The 19,921-nt window shown below is 40.3% G+C and overlaps 1 protein-coding gene across 1 annotated transcript in view; it reads right to left on the bottom strand.

The window, feature by feature from the left end:
- Positions 1–19,921, bottom strand: part of UNC13C (unc-13 homolog C) — a 784,159-nt gene that overhangs the window by 421,606 nt on the left and 342,632 nt on the right. The window contains exon 11 of the mRNA XM_068275480.1: positions 18,502–18,643. Coding sequence (XP_068131581.1) covers positions 18,502–18,643 — 142 coding nt within the window. The remainder of the gene's footprint in view (positions 1–18,501; positions 18,644–19,921) is intronic.

Below are 19,921 nucleotides of genomic sequence, written 5' to 3'. Positions count from 1 at the left end.
TATCATTTTTGAAGTTACTTTCTTCATAAAGGTGGAACCTTTGTTTGTATTCTACAGGTTACTAGGCTGGAATCTTCCCTTTAGCAATATGTACCATACATGTACCTGTGCTTTCTCCCATGCATCAGTCTCCTACAGGCCTCTGTTAGGCAAGCTTCTATTGCCTACACAAGGTGACATAATAAAATCGACTGGAGAACTACTTTTGGTGAAACACTGTTTCTTGGCAAATAATACCGTTGGTAGCTATTGGGATTTGGCAGCAATTTATATACTGTACATAGAAAACAGCCACTGTTTTGGATATTAAAATATCCATTCTCAAGCCATGAAGTGTACATGAGAATGTATATCATATGTTTTCATATACAAAACATCAGCTAGTGCAGCAGTCTGTTGCCACTGTTGCTATGCTTCCTATTAAATTGTAACTTACTAGCCTCCATGTCTAAGGAGACACATTTTTCTTGGCTGTTTTGTATTGAAGTTAGCCGTAATTTATTTTGCTCCCTCTGCTGGTCGTATCCACTTTCGCGGCATGTGAAGATTCCTTTTGGTGTCCCGGGGATGGTGGCCTTTCCAAAAGAGCTTTTTAATGTAGGCAAGGTGTCTCAGATCTACTTGATTAAAGTAATCTGCTTTGATGTATGAGGAAAAAGTAGAATAACTATATGAAAAGTAAACCACTAAAGTTCTAGCAGTATGATCTCACTGTGCCAGATGATTGGGAATCTTAAAGCTAGTAGACTGAGTATTGCTAATGTTGTTAAGTCAGGTTAAGGAAGGGGATTTCTGAGAATTATGTTAGTACGAAGACCGGTATATGGTTAGTGTTGGGAAGCTGATAAGAGTTAAGAAGATCTATGCCTAGTGATATTTTAAGTTAAAGTTTCATCTTAATCATTGGTTATAGTCATAAAAATAGCTTTCTCTTTTGCAACAATAGCTTCTTTAATGCACACCTCATCTTTGTGGTGCTGCCGTAAGAGGGTGTTAGCTGTTTGGGGGCTTTAGGGATTCTCAGGTTTTTCTCACTTCAGATTAGTCAGAATTACTGGCCACAATTGACAATTTATTATGTTAGGTTAAACTTGTTGCTAGGATGATCATTAAGCAAAGTTAAGTCATACTCAGTAAAAGTCTTTTGAAAAATAATCCTACTACTGGGCTACCCTTTTTCCTCGAAAATAAGACATCCCCTGAAAATAAGTCCCAGCTGAAATTTCTAGTATGCTCAAAATACAAGCCCTACCCTGAAAGTAAGCCCTAAGGGCAGTAATTTATCTGTGTCCTCTGCTGTGTCTTCCACTGTTCTCCAGGTGTCTACCGTGTATTCCACTGTCCCCGTGTCTTCTGCTGTCCCCATGTTCTCCTACTGATTAATCTTCCTCTTTGCTGCACTGTCCCCATGTCCTCTGATGCCCCCCCAGCTCCATGCCATGCACATGGAGGCAGTGCAGCAAAGAAGAGGATGTACTGGTAGGAAGACACAGGCACAGCAGAGGACATGGGGGACAGTGAAGGAGACGGAGGGCATAAGAGGACACTGGACACAGGAGGACAGCGGATAGAAGAGGACAACATGTGGCAGAGGGAGACACCATGATGTAACAAAGACAGAGGAGGACAAGTAGATACAGCAGAGGAAGAGGCAGCACAGTGGGGAAGGCAGGAGGAATATAAGACATCCCCTGAAAATAACCACTAGCACATGGTTTGGGGCAAAAATTAATACAAGACACTGTCTCATTTTCGGGGAAATACAGGGTACTAGTTTCTAAAAGTGTCCTCCTAGGGAACATGAAATATTTCTGAAATGTGAACTCCTCTGATGGCCCCCAGCTCCATGCCGTGCACATGGAGGCAGTGCAGCAAAGAGGAGGATGTACTGGTAGGAAGACACAGGTACAGCGGATGACACTGGGGACAGTGAAGGAGATGGAGGGCAAGAGGACACTGGATACAGGAGGACAGTGGATAGAAGAGGACCTCCAGCAGAGGAAGAGGCAGCACAGTAGGGAAGGCAGGCAGACATCCCCTGAAAATAACCACTAGCACATGGTTTGGGGCAAACATTAATATAAGACACTGTCTCATTTTCGGGGAAACACAGGGTGCTAGTTTCTAAAAGTGTCCTCCTAGGGGACATGAAATATTTCTGAAATGTGAACTCATGTTAACAATTAATTTGTCACTTTATTGAACTCTTCATGTTAGAGTCATGCACTAGTGGAAAGTAAAATGTTGGTGCTAGGAATAGAACATTTATCAAGGAAAGTGTGAAGGTCAGGTGCATAGATCCATTTAGGGTGACACACTTTTTCTACAGCCAGCCTTGATTGGCTGGACAGCAATTAAAAGCAAAGGTTAATTTTAGACACGTGTGTTGTTGGTGTGGTAAAGGTTAGGAGTGTAGATTTGTGTTGAAGTGTACCTTAGATGATGAAAAAAATCTACATACCTGGGGCTTCCTCCAGCCCCCATCAGGCTAATCGATCCCTTGCTGACCTCCTCCTCCGCTTCAATCATTAGTGCAAGTGCAGTCCGGCCGCGTGCTCTCCCGTGGCCAGGAGCGTTCTGGGCCTGTGCGACAATACTGCACAGGCACAGAATAATCCCGACAATGGGACCGCAATGATTAACCACTACCATGCCGTGGCTAATCTATTAGAGCATAGAAGAAGTTTTGAGTTTACATACACTTTAACCTGTCCATGGTATATATGATTTGCCTGTTATTGCTCGAATTCTGAAAGCAAGCAAGCCTATATATTAGCAAAGTGGTAGTTTCACATTCATCATTCAGTGAATCTAATAATAAACATATGTTGAAATTGGCAATTGTGTACTATAGACAAGATAGACTATCAAAACAAAATCTCAGAAACGGAAAACATTTTGTCAGCTACAATTACAAATGTTGATTAATGAAAATGCTAGTTGATTAAAACACAACTTATTTTAGAATGGATGACTTGCGTGATCCATGTACTAGCAAAACACAATACACAAAGAGAGGCAATGTTTGTTCTTCAATTTTATTTTTCAGGAGTTGTGTTTGTTATGCTTTCCACAGTTTGAAAGGTAAATTGATTACTTACTTGCACAACAATACCTTTAATTATGCTGCATAAAGTGATTTGTTATCCAGGGGTTTATGCTATAAATACAAACAATGTAATAGCGGATACCTTTTGTGTAGTGCTAGTCATATGACATGTTAATAAATGTGTAGGTGTAGGACTTTGTCATGCAATGTCTGCCTACATATCCTACATATTGCACCTGTGCACATTGATACTGTTTATTTGAATCTCTTGTATACATCCAAATAAAATATTTTTACATTTATTAAATGCTTTAATGTCATCCAACTACAGAAATGTAACAATACTCTCGTACTGCAATGCCGGGTCCCAGGTTCGAATACCAGCCAAGCCCTATCTGCACAGTTTGTGTGCTCTCCCTGTGTCTGTGTGGGTTTCCTCCGGGCACTCCTATTTCCTCTCACATCACAAAAATGTACAAATAAATGAATTGGCCCCAGACTACGATACATACACTACACAATACATACATAGACATAAGACTATGGTAGGGATTAGATTGTGAGCCCCTCTGAGGGACAGTTAGTGATAAGACAATTATGCTCTGTAAAGCGCTGAGGAAGATGGCATTATATAAATACTAAATGATAGTAATAAAGTAGGGTCCTTTCCCAAGCGTTCCATGTTTCTGCTGCACTTTATCTGTCAAATAAACATGTACCAGTATTGCTATGTAGTTTGTACTTGTGTTGTGTTGTTGGGTGTTCTCCTAGTACTATACATTGAACCACTTATGTATCTTTGCCTGTATCTATTATTTGTTCTGTACTCAAAATATGCTGGCATTACGTAGATAAAGTAAACTAAATTGGGAAAGCACACTACAATATTATGCATCATTGTTGGCACTATTGATTTATGGAGCTTAAAGAGAAACTCCGACCAAGAATTGAACTTTATCCCAATCAGTAGCTGATACCCCCTTTTACATGAGAAATCTATTCCTTTTCACAAACAGACCATCAGGGGGTGCTGTATGGCTGATATTGTGATGAAACCCTTCCCACAAGAAACAAGAAAAGTACGTACTCATGACAGTTTCCGGTCTGTGAACCTTGCTGCATTGTGGGAAATAGCTGTTTACAGCTGTTTACAACTGCCAAAAAAACATGCAGCAGCTACATCACCTGCCAACATGTTCACTTGAGTTCCTCTTTAAAGAGAACCTGTACTGAGTAAAAATATTTAAAATAAACACATGAGGTAACTTCAAATGAACATTACATAGTTACCTTGCCATCAGTTCCTCTCAGAAGCTCACCATTTTCTTCTGACAATGATCCCTTCCAGTTCTGACAATATTTTGTCAGATCTGAAATATATCTGTTGCTGTCAGTAAAATATCAGTTGCTGTCAGTTATAGCTGAGAGCAAAACTGATGTACCAGATAATGTCTATGTTTCCCTATGGCTCAAGTGGGTGATGTTATAGTTTAACTGTGTGCTGACCAGAAAGCTGTTATGGGGTAATAGCCATTTTCAAAATGGAGGACGGAAAATGTCCTTGATCACCGGGAACATACAGGACGCGGGACAGGAGAAAGACACTGAGGAGTAGACTACATGGAAGGTAAGTATGACTTGTGTATGCTTATTTTGACTTTTAATTTTCAATTCAGGTTTTCTTTAAGCAGCTTAAAATGAGCAGCACAAGTTAAAATGTCAGCATGCATGCTATGTGCAGTAGTGCTGTGCAGCCTGTGCTGGTAACTTACGCGCACTCCTTTTAAATAACGGACACTCCATTAATCCTGCCTTGAGCCTCGGAGGGTCCTGTGGCTTTCTAGAACGTGATCCCCGCACTTTGGCCCAGTAGGCTGCCTGTCACTTGATTAATTAATCAACCTAAATAGCCCTTATTCACTATACACTGGTAAAGTATTTTCATAAATAACGTAGTGCATGTTGCACATGTGACAACTCCCATTATGCTAGTTATGCACATGTTATATTAGTTATGCACCTGTTACATACATAAGGCGAGTTGTGCAATGTTGTGTAAATACTGGTAAAGTTGCCATGCATTATCTGCACCTGGCAAATTTAACCTCCTTAGCGGTATGCCCAACACTGTCTCTGGCATACCCCTCACTCTCCTCATAGGTCCCCCAGGACAAATTCAACTGATTGCCTAGCTGTAAAAGCTTTAGCTAGCACTAGGCTAGCTAGTATAGGTAGCCGGCACCCACCAATCCCTCAATCCAGCCAATCAATACATTAACCAGCCTGGCTCCAGTGATCGTTGCAGCCTCCCCAGACAGCTTCGGTCACTCTATGGGGAGGATCAGGTCTGCACATGACGTCATGATGTTGGTGACGTCATGTACGATCCTCCCCATAGAGAAGAGCGGAGCTGTCTGGGGAGGCTGCGCTGATCGCTGGAGCCAATGCTCAGGAGGTTAATGGTGTATAGTGGCCTATGTTTATTCCTGCATGATTAAATTGGAATAAAACTCTGGCATAATATTCAATAAAAATATTGCCTGTTTACAAATTACAAGGTCCCAAAGTACAGTTTATCTGTTCTGAAAGCTGCCATTGCATTTTATTCATAGATTTAAATATATAAACACCACAGCTTTCTATTGAAAATTTCTCATCTGTCTCTGCTTGTCAGCTCAGTACAGTTCTGTTTCGGTTCCATGGCTGGCTGTAACTAAAGGTGGCCATACACTGGTCGATTTGCCATCAGATTCGACCAACAGACAGATCCCTATCTGATCGAATCTGATCAGAGAGGGATCGTATGGCTACCTTTACTGCAAACAGATTGTGAACCGATTTCAGCCTGAAACCGATCACAATCTGTTGTGGTGGTGGTGCTGCTGCCGCCGCTCCTCCCCGCCGCATACATTACCTGCTCCGCCGGCGCGACTGCCCCCGCTCGTCTCCGCTCTTCTCCGCTCTGGTCTCCGGCTCCAGCATGCTTCACTTCTTCCTGCCCGGCAGGAAGTTTAAACAGTAGAGCGCCCTCTACTGTTTAAACTTCCTGCCGGGCAGGAATAAGTGAAGGCATGCCGGAGACCAGAGCGGAGAAGAGCGGAGACGAGCGGGGGCAGTCGCGCCGGCGGAGCAGGTAATGTATGCGGGCTCTATTGCGTCGGTCGTCGGGCACTCGAACGCCGCTAGCGATGCGCTCTTTACCCGCCGTGGATCGACGGTAATTTTCCATATGGCGCGATCGACGGGATCGGACGAAATGAATCGAAATTCGGCGTGTAGCGCGAACGATTGGCAGCAGATTCGATCCCAGTGATCGAATCTGCTGTCGAAACGGCGGTAAATCAGGCCAGTGTATGGCCAGCTTAATTGTAGCTAGAGAGGAATGTAAACAAACACAAGTAGAAGGAGCTTTCCACTTCTGAACAAAGTGCTGAGTTTAACTGTGTGAATGTGGTTCTGTTGCCTTTTTTTTATAGTAAGTTTAAGGCCGTAAATAATCTTTTAGAGCAAAGAAGAAATGCTGAGTTTCAGACCACTTTAATATCAGTAGCATCACTAAAGTTCACTGCAACACTGTATGATGTGGAAGCACTAGTCTGTACTGTAGACATAACTTTGAGATCTTTTGTTTCTTTGTAAATGTGGTTACATCACTGCTGAACACTGAAATTGGAAGAACAATTTAGAAAGAAACACGTAAGCAGGTCAGGTGGATGTGATAATAACCAAGAGAATGAAAGGTCCGAGCAATTCTGGATTTCATAACATAATGGGGTCAAAGCAGAGCCCCCTGAGCCTCTAGGTTACAGTGTAATTGTAGTCATTGCTTTCTGCTCTCCGACAACCTTTTCTATGGAATTTCACTTGTGTACAAACAAAAAAGTATTTCTGCGAATTCATATTTGCTTCAATTTTTGTAAGTTTACTTGCGGTTTGTTTGTTTTTATTTACTATTTATGCTATTGACTATTTTACCTAAACTAAACAAAAATCTACAAACAAGTAATTTCTGAAGAACATTGTGAAACACCCGTGGGGCAAGACGCTAACACTACTTTGAATGTACACTGTTATTTCGGCTTTACTCTAAATGCTTTTCTAGCCTGTACCTGTTAGATTATGCAGTCTGGAAACAAACCACAGCATCTGAGATCTCATCATCACCTCTGCTACATATGGATGTGGTGGGGAGTGGCAACTAGCCGCCTGCTTACAGTGTCCTTGATTGCTTCAGAATTATGAAAGAGTTTAGATCTAGATTTCCCACTTGCTCAGACCTGCCTCTATTAACACACACACAAGAGAACCTCCGCCATCGGTACCGTACATATAGCCATCTGGGAGCTTTTCCTGGCTTTTTGTACAGTTTGTTTTCTCCTCTCTAGTGATGTTATTGCAGGAGATCTGTCTGCACCGTGGCAGGCTCTGTGCAATTTATATCTTCATACCAGTTCTCTTCACTTCCTGACAACACTATGGCCCATATGCTATTAATATTTTCTCCTGAGTTTTCTCCTAGGTGATTGTAACGATCGGTGTCAGCAACCAGAGAGAGAATCTGATCCTTGGCGATCCGCAGTATCCCCAAAAATACAGATATACCTGACTATTGAGGATCTGCGGAATCGTCAATAATCAGATATGTCTAACCTCTAGACACCAGGGAGAGTGTAAGTGTTTGGTGCAACAGTAACAACTCTGAGTAAAGACCACCAGAGGAGCTGGTGGCCTATACTCCCGAGGAATTCACCCCTGAGTGGTGGGTGAGATTCCTGTAGCCTGTGGACCCCTGAGCGAGGGACCAAGGCTGGGGCGCAGGAAGCCCTGCTGCTAATATGTAAGGCTTTGCCCTGAACTGGGCTAACATAACACAGTAATAACACAACCTAGTCTGGGTGTGAGGTCCGTATTCACAACACCCTGGAACTAGTCTGGAGTATAACATAAATGATAATACAGTTCCCTAGTCTTGGGTGTGAGGTCCGTATTCACAACACCCTGGAACTAGTCTGGAGCATAACATAAAAGATAATACAGTTCCCTAGTCTTGGGTGTGAGGTCCGTATTCACAACACCCTGGAACTAGTCTGGAGCATAACATAAAAGATAATACAGTTCCCTAGTCTTGGGTGTGAGGTCCGTATTCACAACACCCTGGAACTAGTCTAGAGAATACACAGAGGATACACAGAATTCCTAGTCTGGGGTGTGAGGGCCTTGATCTCAACACCCTGGAACTGGTCTAACAACTAATACCATACAATTAGTACTTTAACCATTTACCGCCATCCTAACGTATTAAAACGTCATGCTTACCGCTATTAACAGCAACATGACGTTTTAATACGTCGCGCATTCCCGCCGCTGCTACCGCCGTGTGTCCGCCGCTACCGCCGCCATTACCGTCGGGATCCCGTGCTGGGCGATTGGGGAAGAGGACTGAACAGTCCTCTACCCAATCGCAGTGCCTGGAGTGAATGGACGTGACCGCGAACAGCGGCTACGTCCATTCACATAAACAGGAAATGTAACAGTTTAATAAAGTGTGTAAAAAAAAAAAAAAAAAAGTGAACACGTCCTATGAGTGTTCACCAGCGCCATCTTGTGGCCAAAAAGTATATTACACTTACAAAATACATACATTTTCAAGTATATACACATCATTAATAAAATTACACTTCCAACCCTCCCCCCCAAAAAAAACACTTGTAAAAAAAAAAATCAGCTTAAAAAAAATAAATAAATAGTTACCTTAGGGACTCAGCTTTTTTTATTCTATATTTTATGGGGGAAAATTAATTTTAATTTATTACATAGGGGCTTGTAATTATGGCCAGAACAAACAGAAAAATAACCACTTATATTTCAAAATAATATACTGTCGCCATACATTGTGGTAGGGACATAATCTAAACGGTTTAATTATCGGGACCACTGGGCAAATAAAACGTGTTTGTTTTATCCACAGGAGAATGTTTAATTTTAAAACTATAAAGGCTGAACACTGAGAAATAATGATTTTTTTTCTTTTTTTTTCTGTTTTTCTCATTAAAATGCATTTAGAATAAAAAAATTCTTAGCAAAATGTACTATCCACAGAAAGCCTAATTGGTGGCGAAAAAAACGAGGTATAGATCATTTTCTTGTGATAAGTAGTAATAAAGTTATTAGGGAATAAAAGGGAGGAGCGCTGACAACTGAAAATTGCTCTGGTCCGTTAGGATAAAAACCCTTGGGGGTGAACTGGTTAAGCTATCAAGAATCTGACTCAGTGTGGATTCCCAGCTCCAGCTGGTTCTGGCACACTGTCGGGTCTAGCTAAGGTCTGAGTGCCTTCACGCAAGTGTTAGCAATGGCAGACAACCAGCAACTGACAAGCAGCAGAATATATAGTTGCTGGACTCTGCTGCCCCGCCCGAACCATTCAGCCAATCATGAGTCCTACAGGAGTCAGCTGACCTTCCTGATCAGCTGACACTTCCCCTGCTGGTATAAAGGTCCTGCATTCAGGCCCGCGCGTGCATAGCTCTCCATCTGTCTAGGTGCACTAACAGACCCAGCCACACCAAGCACACGCCGCCGCATGCAAGCAGCCGCTTTGCTGTCAGGACATGCAGCGGCTTTTCCGCATTCCACCATACTACCAGACGCGTGTCCATGCGTGCAAACCGCCGCTTTGGACGCGGAATCAGCCGCCTCGTTCTTGGCATATGCGGCGGCTTTTCCGCGTTTTCTCACAGTGATATTTTTAAACTTGTCAATAAAATGCCTTTTAAGCCAACAGAAAGCAAGAGAATACTCAAAATGATGTTGATAGCACCTTTTCACAAACTTTTTGGTACATTTTTTAGTTGAAAAGTGCTGGAAAGTTATTATAAATTGAAGATGAAAAATTATCTCCTAGGAGAAAACTCAGGTGAAAAAGTGAATTGCATATGGGCCTATGTATCATCTATACTAAAGCAAAATAAGCAAGGTAGATATCCACTTCTTCAAAGTGATTAGTGAAAAGTGTTGCAAAAGGCAATTTGACCCAATTTTGTGAATATAGAGGTGAAACAAAATAGCCTAAATGCACTTACTTCTACTTAGTACATAATAGATTAAAGCTATGCTAGATGACACCCAGGCTGGGTTCACAGTGGGCAGTTGCAGAAACCATGCATTATAATGTGTTATAATGAGTGTGAACTGCAGTGGAGACTGGACATAGACTTTAATACAAAGTCTGCATGCAGCGAGTTAGATTATGTGATCAGTTATAATGCAGTACTATGAACAGCCCCACAGAATTTTATGGGCAGTGAATTGACATGGAGAATTATTCTGCAATGCAACTAAGCACTGTGAACTGGCCCTCAGTTAGGGCAGCCGCTAACAACTTTATAGGCCAGGAGTATAACATGAGTTTTTGGCTGAAGCTGATCAGAATAACAATTGTTTGGACATGTTTGGCATACATTTCTGGCAAATTAGGAAAATCTCTATTAATCGGATGTGGGGTTAGAGTAGATCAACAGCCAAGAGCGTTGCACTGCATAGAGCAGTACAATGCTGCAGTGTGAGATAATTGATTTTCAATAGATTTGATGCTGAAAATGTATGTACTCCTCTATTTCCTCATACTGGGTGTTGTAGGGACAAGCAACTAACTTAAAACCTTCAAATGCATGCAGGGGAAGGCCCATAAACGACTATAAGTTCAGGTCACCATCAGAAACTACACTTATGCTGAAATGTTGAAAACACACAGATCGGATCCATCACCAAACTAACCTGATTCATAAAGACTAAATTGCATATATATATATATATATATATATATATATATATATATATATATATATATATATATATATATATATATATATATATATACACACAGGCACACACAATAAACCTAAGGGACGACTTACATAGCTATTTTGGCCGAAAAAAGACACACGTCCATCGAGCCCAACCAGTATAAAGCACAACTCCAGCCTGCTCCCTCACACATCCCCGCCGATCCAGAGGAAGGCGAAAAAAAACCCCACAAGGTACGGTCCAATTAGCCCCTAAAGGGAAAAATTCCTTTCCGACCCCAGATGGCAATCAGATAAAATCCCTGGATCAACATCATTAGGCATTACCTAGTAATTGTAGCCATGGATGTCTTTCAACGCAAGGAAAGCATCTAAGCCCCCTTTAAATGCAGGTATAGAGTTTGCCATAATGACTTCCTGTGGCAATGCATTCCACATCTTAATCACTCTTACTGTAAAGAACCCTTTCCTATAATAAATGGCTAAAACGTTTTTCCTCCATGCGCAGATCATGTCCTCTAGTCCTTTGAGAAGGCCTAGGGACAAAAAGCTCATCCGCCAAGCTATTATATTGCCCTCTGATGTATTTATACATGTTAATTAGATCCCCTCTAAGGCGTCTTTTCTCTAGACTAAATAAACCCAGTTTATCTAACCTTTCTTGATAAGTGAGACCTTCCATCCCACGTATCAATTTTGTTGCTCGTCTCTGCACCTGCTCTAAAACTGCAATATCTTTTTTGTAATGTGGTGCCCAGAACTGAATTCCATATTCCAGATGTGGCCTTACTAGAGAGTTAAAGGGACACTATGACGAAAAATTGTAAAATCTGAAATATGTGCAAACCTATCCAAATAAGAAGTAGGTTTTTTTCCAGAGTAAAATGAGCCATAAATTACTTATCTGCTATGCTGCTGGAATTTACAGTAAGCAGTAGAAATCTGACAGAAGTGACATGTTTTGGACTAGCAGATCTCTTCATAGGGGATTTTCAGGGATTTATTTATTTTCAGAGGCACTTAGTGAATGGCAGTTGCTCTGTCCAACTGCCAAATACTGTGTAGCGAGCAGGGAAAGCTGGCCAGCATAATTGATTAAATCCTTTTTAGGGAATATATTTATAAAGAATAAAAGCCTTGCTGAGAATCCCCTATGAAGAGATGGACTAGTCCAAAACCCGTCACTTATGTCAGATTTATACTACCTACTGTAAGTGACAGCAACATAGGAGAAAATTAATTTATGGCTTATTTTACTCTGGAAAAACATACTTCTTATTTGTGTATGTTTGCACACATTTTAAATTTTACAATTTTTCGCCATAGTGCCCCTTTAAACAGGTGCATTATTATGCTAGCATCTCGAGTTTTTATTTCCCTTTTAATGCATCCCAAAATTTTGTTAGCTGTAGCTGCAGCTGCTTGGCATTGAGTATGATTATTTAACTTGTTGTCAATGAGAACTCCTAAGTCCTTCTCCAAATTTGATGTCCCCAACTGTATCCCATTTATTTTGTATGGTGCTAGACCATTAGTACGTCCAAAATGCATGACTTTACATTTGTCAACATTGAATTTCATCTGCCATGTATGTGCCCATATAGCCATCCTATCCAGATCCTGTTGCAATATGACACTATCTTCCTGAGAGTTGATGATTCTGCACAATTTTGTATCATCTGCAAAAATAGCAACATTGCTCACTACTGCATCTACTAGGTCATTAATAAATAAATTGAAGAGCACTGGACCCAGAACAGACCCCTGTGGGACCCCACTGCTAACAGTCTCCCATTTTGAGTACGATCCATTGACCACAACTCTTTGTTTTCTGTCCATTAGCCAGTTTCTATCCATTACAGTACAGTTGTCACTGCATTACCCATAAAACTATAATAGAGGCCATGGATAGTAAGCTGGGATATCACCAAAGTGTTCCGGGATAACATCACTGTCAGACAGGTATGGCTGACTTTAATCATCCACTTCCTCTGATAAGAAACAGCTTGCATAATTAAAATAATAAACTAAGCGCCTTAAGGACACCACTTCAGCAAGTAATGTTCAAATAGCGAAGCCTGTCCGCACTGCTGCACAATAGATATTACTATTTTTTATAAGCTTTATAAACATTCTTTCAATTAATATTTAATTCACAAGCACCCACTAAGGTTATCTCTACTGGGTGTTGGTTTTTGTTTTATATGCCATCATTTAATGACAACCACTATTGCCCTTCCCTGTGCTTTGTGACGTCAGTCAGTGTTACTTCCTCAGGAACACCGTCACAAACATGGTTAGCCCTAAAAAGGTTGTGATTTATGTTTTCACTTAAATAAAAAATTAGATACTTACCTCAGAAGTGAGAAGTCTCTGGATGGCCCAGAGACTTCCCATATCCTCTTACAGCCCACTATTCAAGCAAAGGTTTAATTTAGAATTATTTGAATCGCCCCAATCAAATAAGTTTCTTCTGGCCATGCTGCAAGCCATGAACAAATGCATCCTGACTGAGCATGCCCTGTAGAAAAAGCAATTGTTCAAGGAGGAAAAATGCTGTGCACCAGCATTATTCCTTCTAGTGGATACGTGGATCCTTTAGGATACTTTAGGACTGTGGATCTAGAAATGTAAACTGGCTTCTTGAGCAGTGTAACAAATGTTGTCTCAACACCATTACAAAATTCAATTGTGCTCACCTACATTATGTGATGGTTATACACTTCACTAAGGAGAATTTGCTTTGTTTTCAATGACTTATTTTTAATAAAAAACGTCAGAACCATCAATTAATTTGAGCTGTGTCAAGAATGTGTGAGGACCTCGGCCCTCGAAGGACCGGTTTCACAATATATATATATATATATATATATATATATATATATATATATATATATATATATATATATATATATATATATATATATATATATATATATATGTATATATATGTATGTATGTATATATATATATATATATATATATATATATATATATATATATATATATATATATATATATATATATATGTATATATATATATATGTATATATATATGTATATATATATATATGGTTTTTTTTTTGAATGGATATATATGCTCCCTACATTAACTTCTATACCTATAGTGACCTCTTTTTGTAGTATGCATCAATAGTCAGCCCCTGTGATTGCATTAGAAAATAACCAGAGTACTCCAATGTTTGCTGTTGGAAATTTCAATGTTTTTAGATGGCTTCTTCACCAACATTTCTTCACTGTGGCGTGCTATTTTTATCTTGAGGTTCAACGCTTTCATCATTTTGTGTTTTTTCTTTTAAAATGGAATGCAGTCTTTGTGCTAATTAATTCTTCTATAACACTAGCCCAGAGCTGTTTCCTTTAAAAGCTCTGTTTGCTTTTAGCAAGTGGCTTTCCACTGTGACAGCTTCAGTAAGATTGCCAGCCTTGCATACTTATCATGCTTTATCAATCTGACCTTACAGTGCAATGGGTTATCATACAAATTGTGATATCGGCTACCATCTTATGGTCTCTTCCAGTTCCTCTGAGTAAATCAGATGCACTTTTGTGAACCATATTATTTTCCATTCCTCCAGTTAAAGGTCTTTTTCGACTTACGAGATTCTGAACATGGTCACAAGTATGATTTACCAGGAGATACATGAAACATGTTTGACACTGTGAACCAGAACATGTCTCACAAAGAACCTTGAGCATTTTAAACTATGTAGCCATAAGTTAAAGCTTAATGTCATAGAAATAGCTTTAGATAGAGTGGTTAACTAGGACTTTTTTTGTTTGTTTTTTTACTATTTGTGCACCTATATAGGATATCTTCCCTCACTTTTGCCCCAGAAATTTCTATGGCATGAATATTAATGCTAGAGGTCCCAGGAACATTAGTGACTCTGCCTCCTGGATGCAAACTGGAAACCTTTTTTAGAATACCATAAGTAAACCACACAATATTTCAGTCACAGATACTTTGTCAAGTATCCTGAAACTGATACATTGTGTGCTGAACCTATTGTATTCTCTCAATAAAGTAAAGCAGTATTACTATCTTGGTCCAGGAGGCAGAGACACAAGTATCTTTATTTCTGAGGATTTACCCCTATAGTGGCTCTGGGTCATCAGGGAGGACTATTTGGGGTTCTGAGCTTGGCTGCTTTGCTGATTCCACTTGCAGCTTTCTTGGACCCTGTTAGGGATTTAACCCATTTCCACATTATATTCTGTTCTTCAGGAGTTGGACTTTAAAGATAACTCCAGTTACAGAAACAGGATACCACACAATTCAGTGTGGCCATGCTCAAATTCAGTAACCTATTACAAGTAGTATATTCTTTTCATTATGTTTGCTTTAAAAACTGTTCTGAACAACTCCCATATTATGCTGTCTAACTTTAACAATACTTTCCAGACATGTTCAGAGCAAAACTTGGTGGAAAAAACCCTTTAACTGCATTTACACAATCCAGTTGTGAATAGCCGTCTTTATATCCCTTGAACCACCCAGCAATACCCACGGGGTGGACTGGCAAAGAAGATGAGGGAGAGAATTCACACACCACCAGCAGAAGTCAGTTGAGAAGAGAGGATAATGCAGTTGTCACGCTTGGAGGTGTAATCTCCACAGTCAGCATACAACACATAAGCTGACGTGAAGGAGGTACACACACCAGCACAAGGGATCAGGATATCCCCAGTTTAGTGGAGGAGAGGACTGACTCCAATAGGAGATTGTGGTGCACAGAGCCGGTGCAGATCCGAGCAGCCACAAACAACACTTTCGTAATAACGTCTCAGCGCAATGTAGCGCTGAGCGCATAAACCAGGACTGAGGAGATCAGAACAAGTAGACAGAATGAACGCTTGCTAGCTAGCGGCTACTTAGCGACAGCAAGCGTCCAAAACCAGACAGACTGGAATGAGGCAGCCAATGCGTTGCGGCGATGGCGTGCCTCACAAAGACAGGACAGAATAGTCAGAAAATAGCAGGATCAAGATAGATGAACGTAACACAGATAAATATACAATAAGTATGATTTCCTAGCGTATTACAAATACAGCTATCAATGAAACTATTCGTAACGTCTGACTAACATATGTATATATCGGCAATGAACCGATATATGACATAAGCAGGAACTCTGACTAAGACTGGAGTAATACAGGGAACAGGATTCAGAAGGATTCGCTATCTCTTCGCAGAGATGAACGCAATCCACAAACAGGACCAGGAACAGGATAACTAGCTCAGCGTGCTGGAACGCTGACTAACGGAACACAGGATATAAACAGTTCGTGTACGTATATATCAGCGACAACTGATGTATCAACGTAACACGAATTCAAGAAAAATAACAAAATGCGCAAGTATGCGTATATATTGGCGATGAACCAATATATGACACAAGACAAGCAAGTAACAACTTCTAGAACAAGAGCAGAACTAGGAGGACTCGCTGACCCCTTCGCAGGAGTCAGCGCAGTCCACACGGACCAGGAACGAGGTGGGGCACGAGCAGAGTAACAGATAGAATCTGAGACTATGATAGCCCATGAGGCATTGCAGGAAGCAGTTCTTTATACTGAGGTCATCCAATGGGAGCAGACCTGCAGATTCCCACACAAGTGAATGGTAATTAATCACAGGCTGATAGCAGGAAAAGGCAGACAATGATATGCAGCCTGCAGGAAAGGGACCGCCCCTCCACTGCAGCAGACAATGTTTGTTTACACAAAAGCATATTAAACTGTCATTAACTTCAGAGCGACTGCAAATGGAATCAGCAACTAGTTTAAGTGCAAACCAAACTATGCAAGCAAATGCATGTAATGACATTAGAACTGCTTGGTTTGCAATACCACTGCAGTCAGCAGTAAACGCTGCAGAAGCGATCATAACAGCAGTCTCCTGTGTACTATCACAAGGAAGACTTTCCCCTAAATCTGTATCTAAAAAGCTGGCCAAGGTTAAATGATCATTAATTCGGGATAAAAAAATGTATTTATACTTTGTAATGTTTTGGAATTAACTGCTTCTGGATGTTGCTTATTGAAATTTACGCATTGTTTGGGACCGGTTATCCCTGCCAGGGTGTAGATTTCAATTATTGCACTGAACGCTCCCATCGCTATGACAGCAGAGCTTGGTGAGCTGGTCAGGAGATGATTTAAATGGCTCCTGACCCTGTGATCACTGTGAGCCAATCAAATTGACTCACAGGGCCAGGGGCAAATGAACTTAACAAAAGGTCAGGAAAAAATGTGCAGCACTCCCTTATTGCAACTTAATCCTTGCATTTAGTGGAAAGGTAATTAGAAAACCATATTGCTCACCCACTCCTGGCGATCTTGGTGATGCAGATGTCCAGATGTGTGCTCCGTGTGAAGGTCAAAAAGTATAGAAGGAGAGACCAATGAAATTGGCTCCTCCTTGGCTCACAGAGCTCTGATATTATAGTGATGCCAGAGTGAGTGGGCTTCAGTGACAGGAAAGTGGCCTGAATGGCGATAGCAATGAGTCCATGTGGTGTGATGCCAGGGAGCCCCATTTTTGTAACAGAAAGTCTCTGATCCTTAAGGGGCCAGAGACTTCTGCTACATAAGTGGTAAATAATATATTCCCAAAGCAATGTTAAAATTGCTGTGCACAGGCAGCACTAGTACTTACTAGTGTAATGTGCATTACGCAAGTAGAGTAGGTAGCGCAATGCGCGCTTCACTAGCAACACTCACTATTTGAACAATTCACACTGTGTAGTGTAGGTGGCTTGAAATTGCTACATTCCTAAACGTTCCTCCATGAATATGCCCCTGTATGTTACTTATATTGTGTAAGGTAAGAGTAGCAGAAGTCCAAATAATTTATCAAGTTGTCCGCATACCCTACTTTAAAGCAAAACCCTAAATTAGTTTATGAAAAAAGAATAATTGTGATCATCTACATAAACTTTAAGATTGTTTTTCTCATCAAAATGTATTACCAATTCTTGTCTTTTTTTTTTAATAATTGAGACAGAAGCATGCTTGAAGAGCCTAACAGGAGGTGTTATGTGGAGGTACTTGCCTGCCTTAATTACATGACATGAGCCTTTACTTTTCCATAAACAGAAACGCATAGCTTGGAAGAGTATTCATGTTTATATTATTGGAAAAGGCTGTGAGTAAACATAGACAGCCAGTACTTTCTAATTATAAATCTGCCATTGGACATTCATTTGCTTTCATCAATTGCATCCATAGGGGGCTGGCTAACTTTCCTCTCATGTATCTGTTTTTTCTTCCAAGCTAATTAGTCGTCTGGCCTTTCTTGTTAAGAAAACTATAAGGAAAGATATACAATTAACTTGGCTGATGTAAACGTCATGACCGATAAACGTGAGTTTTCACGTTCTAAATCAAGGCATAGCCCAGGAATTACTCTATCAGCCATCCGGTGACATTGTGCAGAAAAACAGCATTGATTAAAGCAAAGATCTATACTTCTACTACATTGCTGTTCAATATAAATTACTAGCCAAATACTTTGTATAGGCTTAACACTGCAATGGATTCTCACAGCCTGTCATGCTCTCTTATTAGTAGGCAGATAGAGAACTTGTAAGCTGTGCTTGCATTATGAGCTTGGATACTTACAAATGAAAGACTTCATTCCAGACTGGATTTAAGTTCCCAAATATGGTTTTAGTTCTTCTCTTAGTTTTTCCAATTTGTACAGTCACATATGGATCACTAGAGCCAGTTTTGTCTTTGGCTTGTAAACCCTGAGCACAAACCACTACAAGAGAAAAGAAAAATGTCAGTAAACACAAGAACTTAGGTTGATAAAAGCGTTTTTTTTAATTTATTAAAGAATTAATTAATGTGTGTTAACCAATGTGACATATGCACAGTTACCCTCCAATTCCTGTTCCCTTTGCCACAGTTTACTATTCAGCCTCAGACCCTGAGGGAATCCTGAAGGCAGTCAGCACTGCAGGCAAAGTAACCTTTTGGATTGGTTGGTGAGTCCACACACAGTCCAATTTCGATTGTATGTACAATCGATACAATCTGTGATCTTGTATAGAGACCAGGTCGCTGCCACCAATCGCAATAAAGTGTGCAAATACACTAATTCCAACTCTAGCTAAATCCTGTAGGAAAAAAAAGGGTTAATTCACAACCTTTCTAGAGATAGAAAAATAACGATATTAATATCAAACTTGTTATGGTAACGTCTTTCAGAAAACGTGAACTATTTGCAGATATTCTCAGAACAGTACTTAGACTTATTTAAATAAATAATGCAGAACTAAATATAGCAATAGAAACATATCGATACAGTAATAATAATAATTAATTATTTCAGCAGTGATGCACTGGGGGACATCTCGGAGCTCACTCCAACCTGAATTATCGCAAATACTTTCTGTTTTAAGAAAGCAAACTTTTGTCAACATAGGGTATAGTGCCAACTCACAGGCTAATTACTTTATCTGAATCTAATATTAGTGCAGCAAATACTTCACTTGTCAATGGCCATATATGAGCATGCGAAAACACATTTTAGTACACAATATATATTTGCTAAATGCATTGAAGTCAATGAGCATGAAACAGTCATTTTTGCAAATGCATTCAAGTCTATGGACACAAGAATTCCCATTTTCCAAAAGATTAAATATTTTTTCCTACAAATGCACTCTATGAAGTCAATGGGAATGAGAAAACACCTTTTTGCATAGATGATGCCCAAGGGGCCCTCCTCCAAGCACAATATTAGCTCTCTATTGACCCTGTGTTGGTAATAATCACTTCTATAGATGCTTTAAATAGTAGTAATCATTAACAAACTGTTTCCCAGCACCTACTTGCACCTCTGACACTGTTGTTGTCCTTGGTAAGTTTTGGAGCGCGGTATCAACTGTTATGCATAGAGTGCTTGGGGGCCCCATGTAAAATTAGCACTGGGGCACATAGCTCCTTAGCTACGCCACTGGTTTTTAGTCTTCTGTATGTGTTGCCATTTCTGATAGGATGATAACCTACCAATAACATCACCTCTCGCTTAGGC

This window comes from Hyperolius riggenbachi, chromosome 3, assembly GCF_040937935.1.
Source record: "Hyperolius riggenbachi isolate aHypRig1 chromosome 3, aHypRig1.pri, whole genome shotgun sequence".
In the NCBI taxonomy this organism is placed as follows: domain Eukaryota; kingdom Metazoa; phylum Chordata; class Amphibia; order Anura; family Hyperoliidae; genus Hyperolius; species Hyperolius riggenbachi.
Note: the sequence above shows the minus strand (reverse complement) of the source record. Positions and strands in the feature narration are given on the sequence as shown.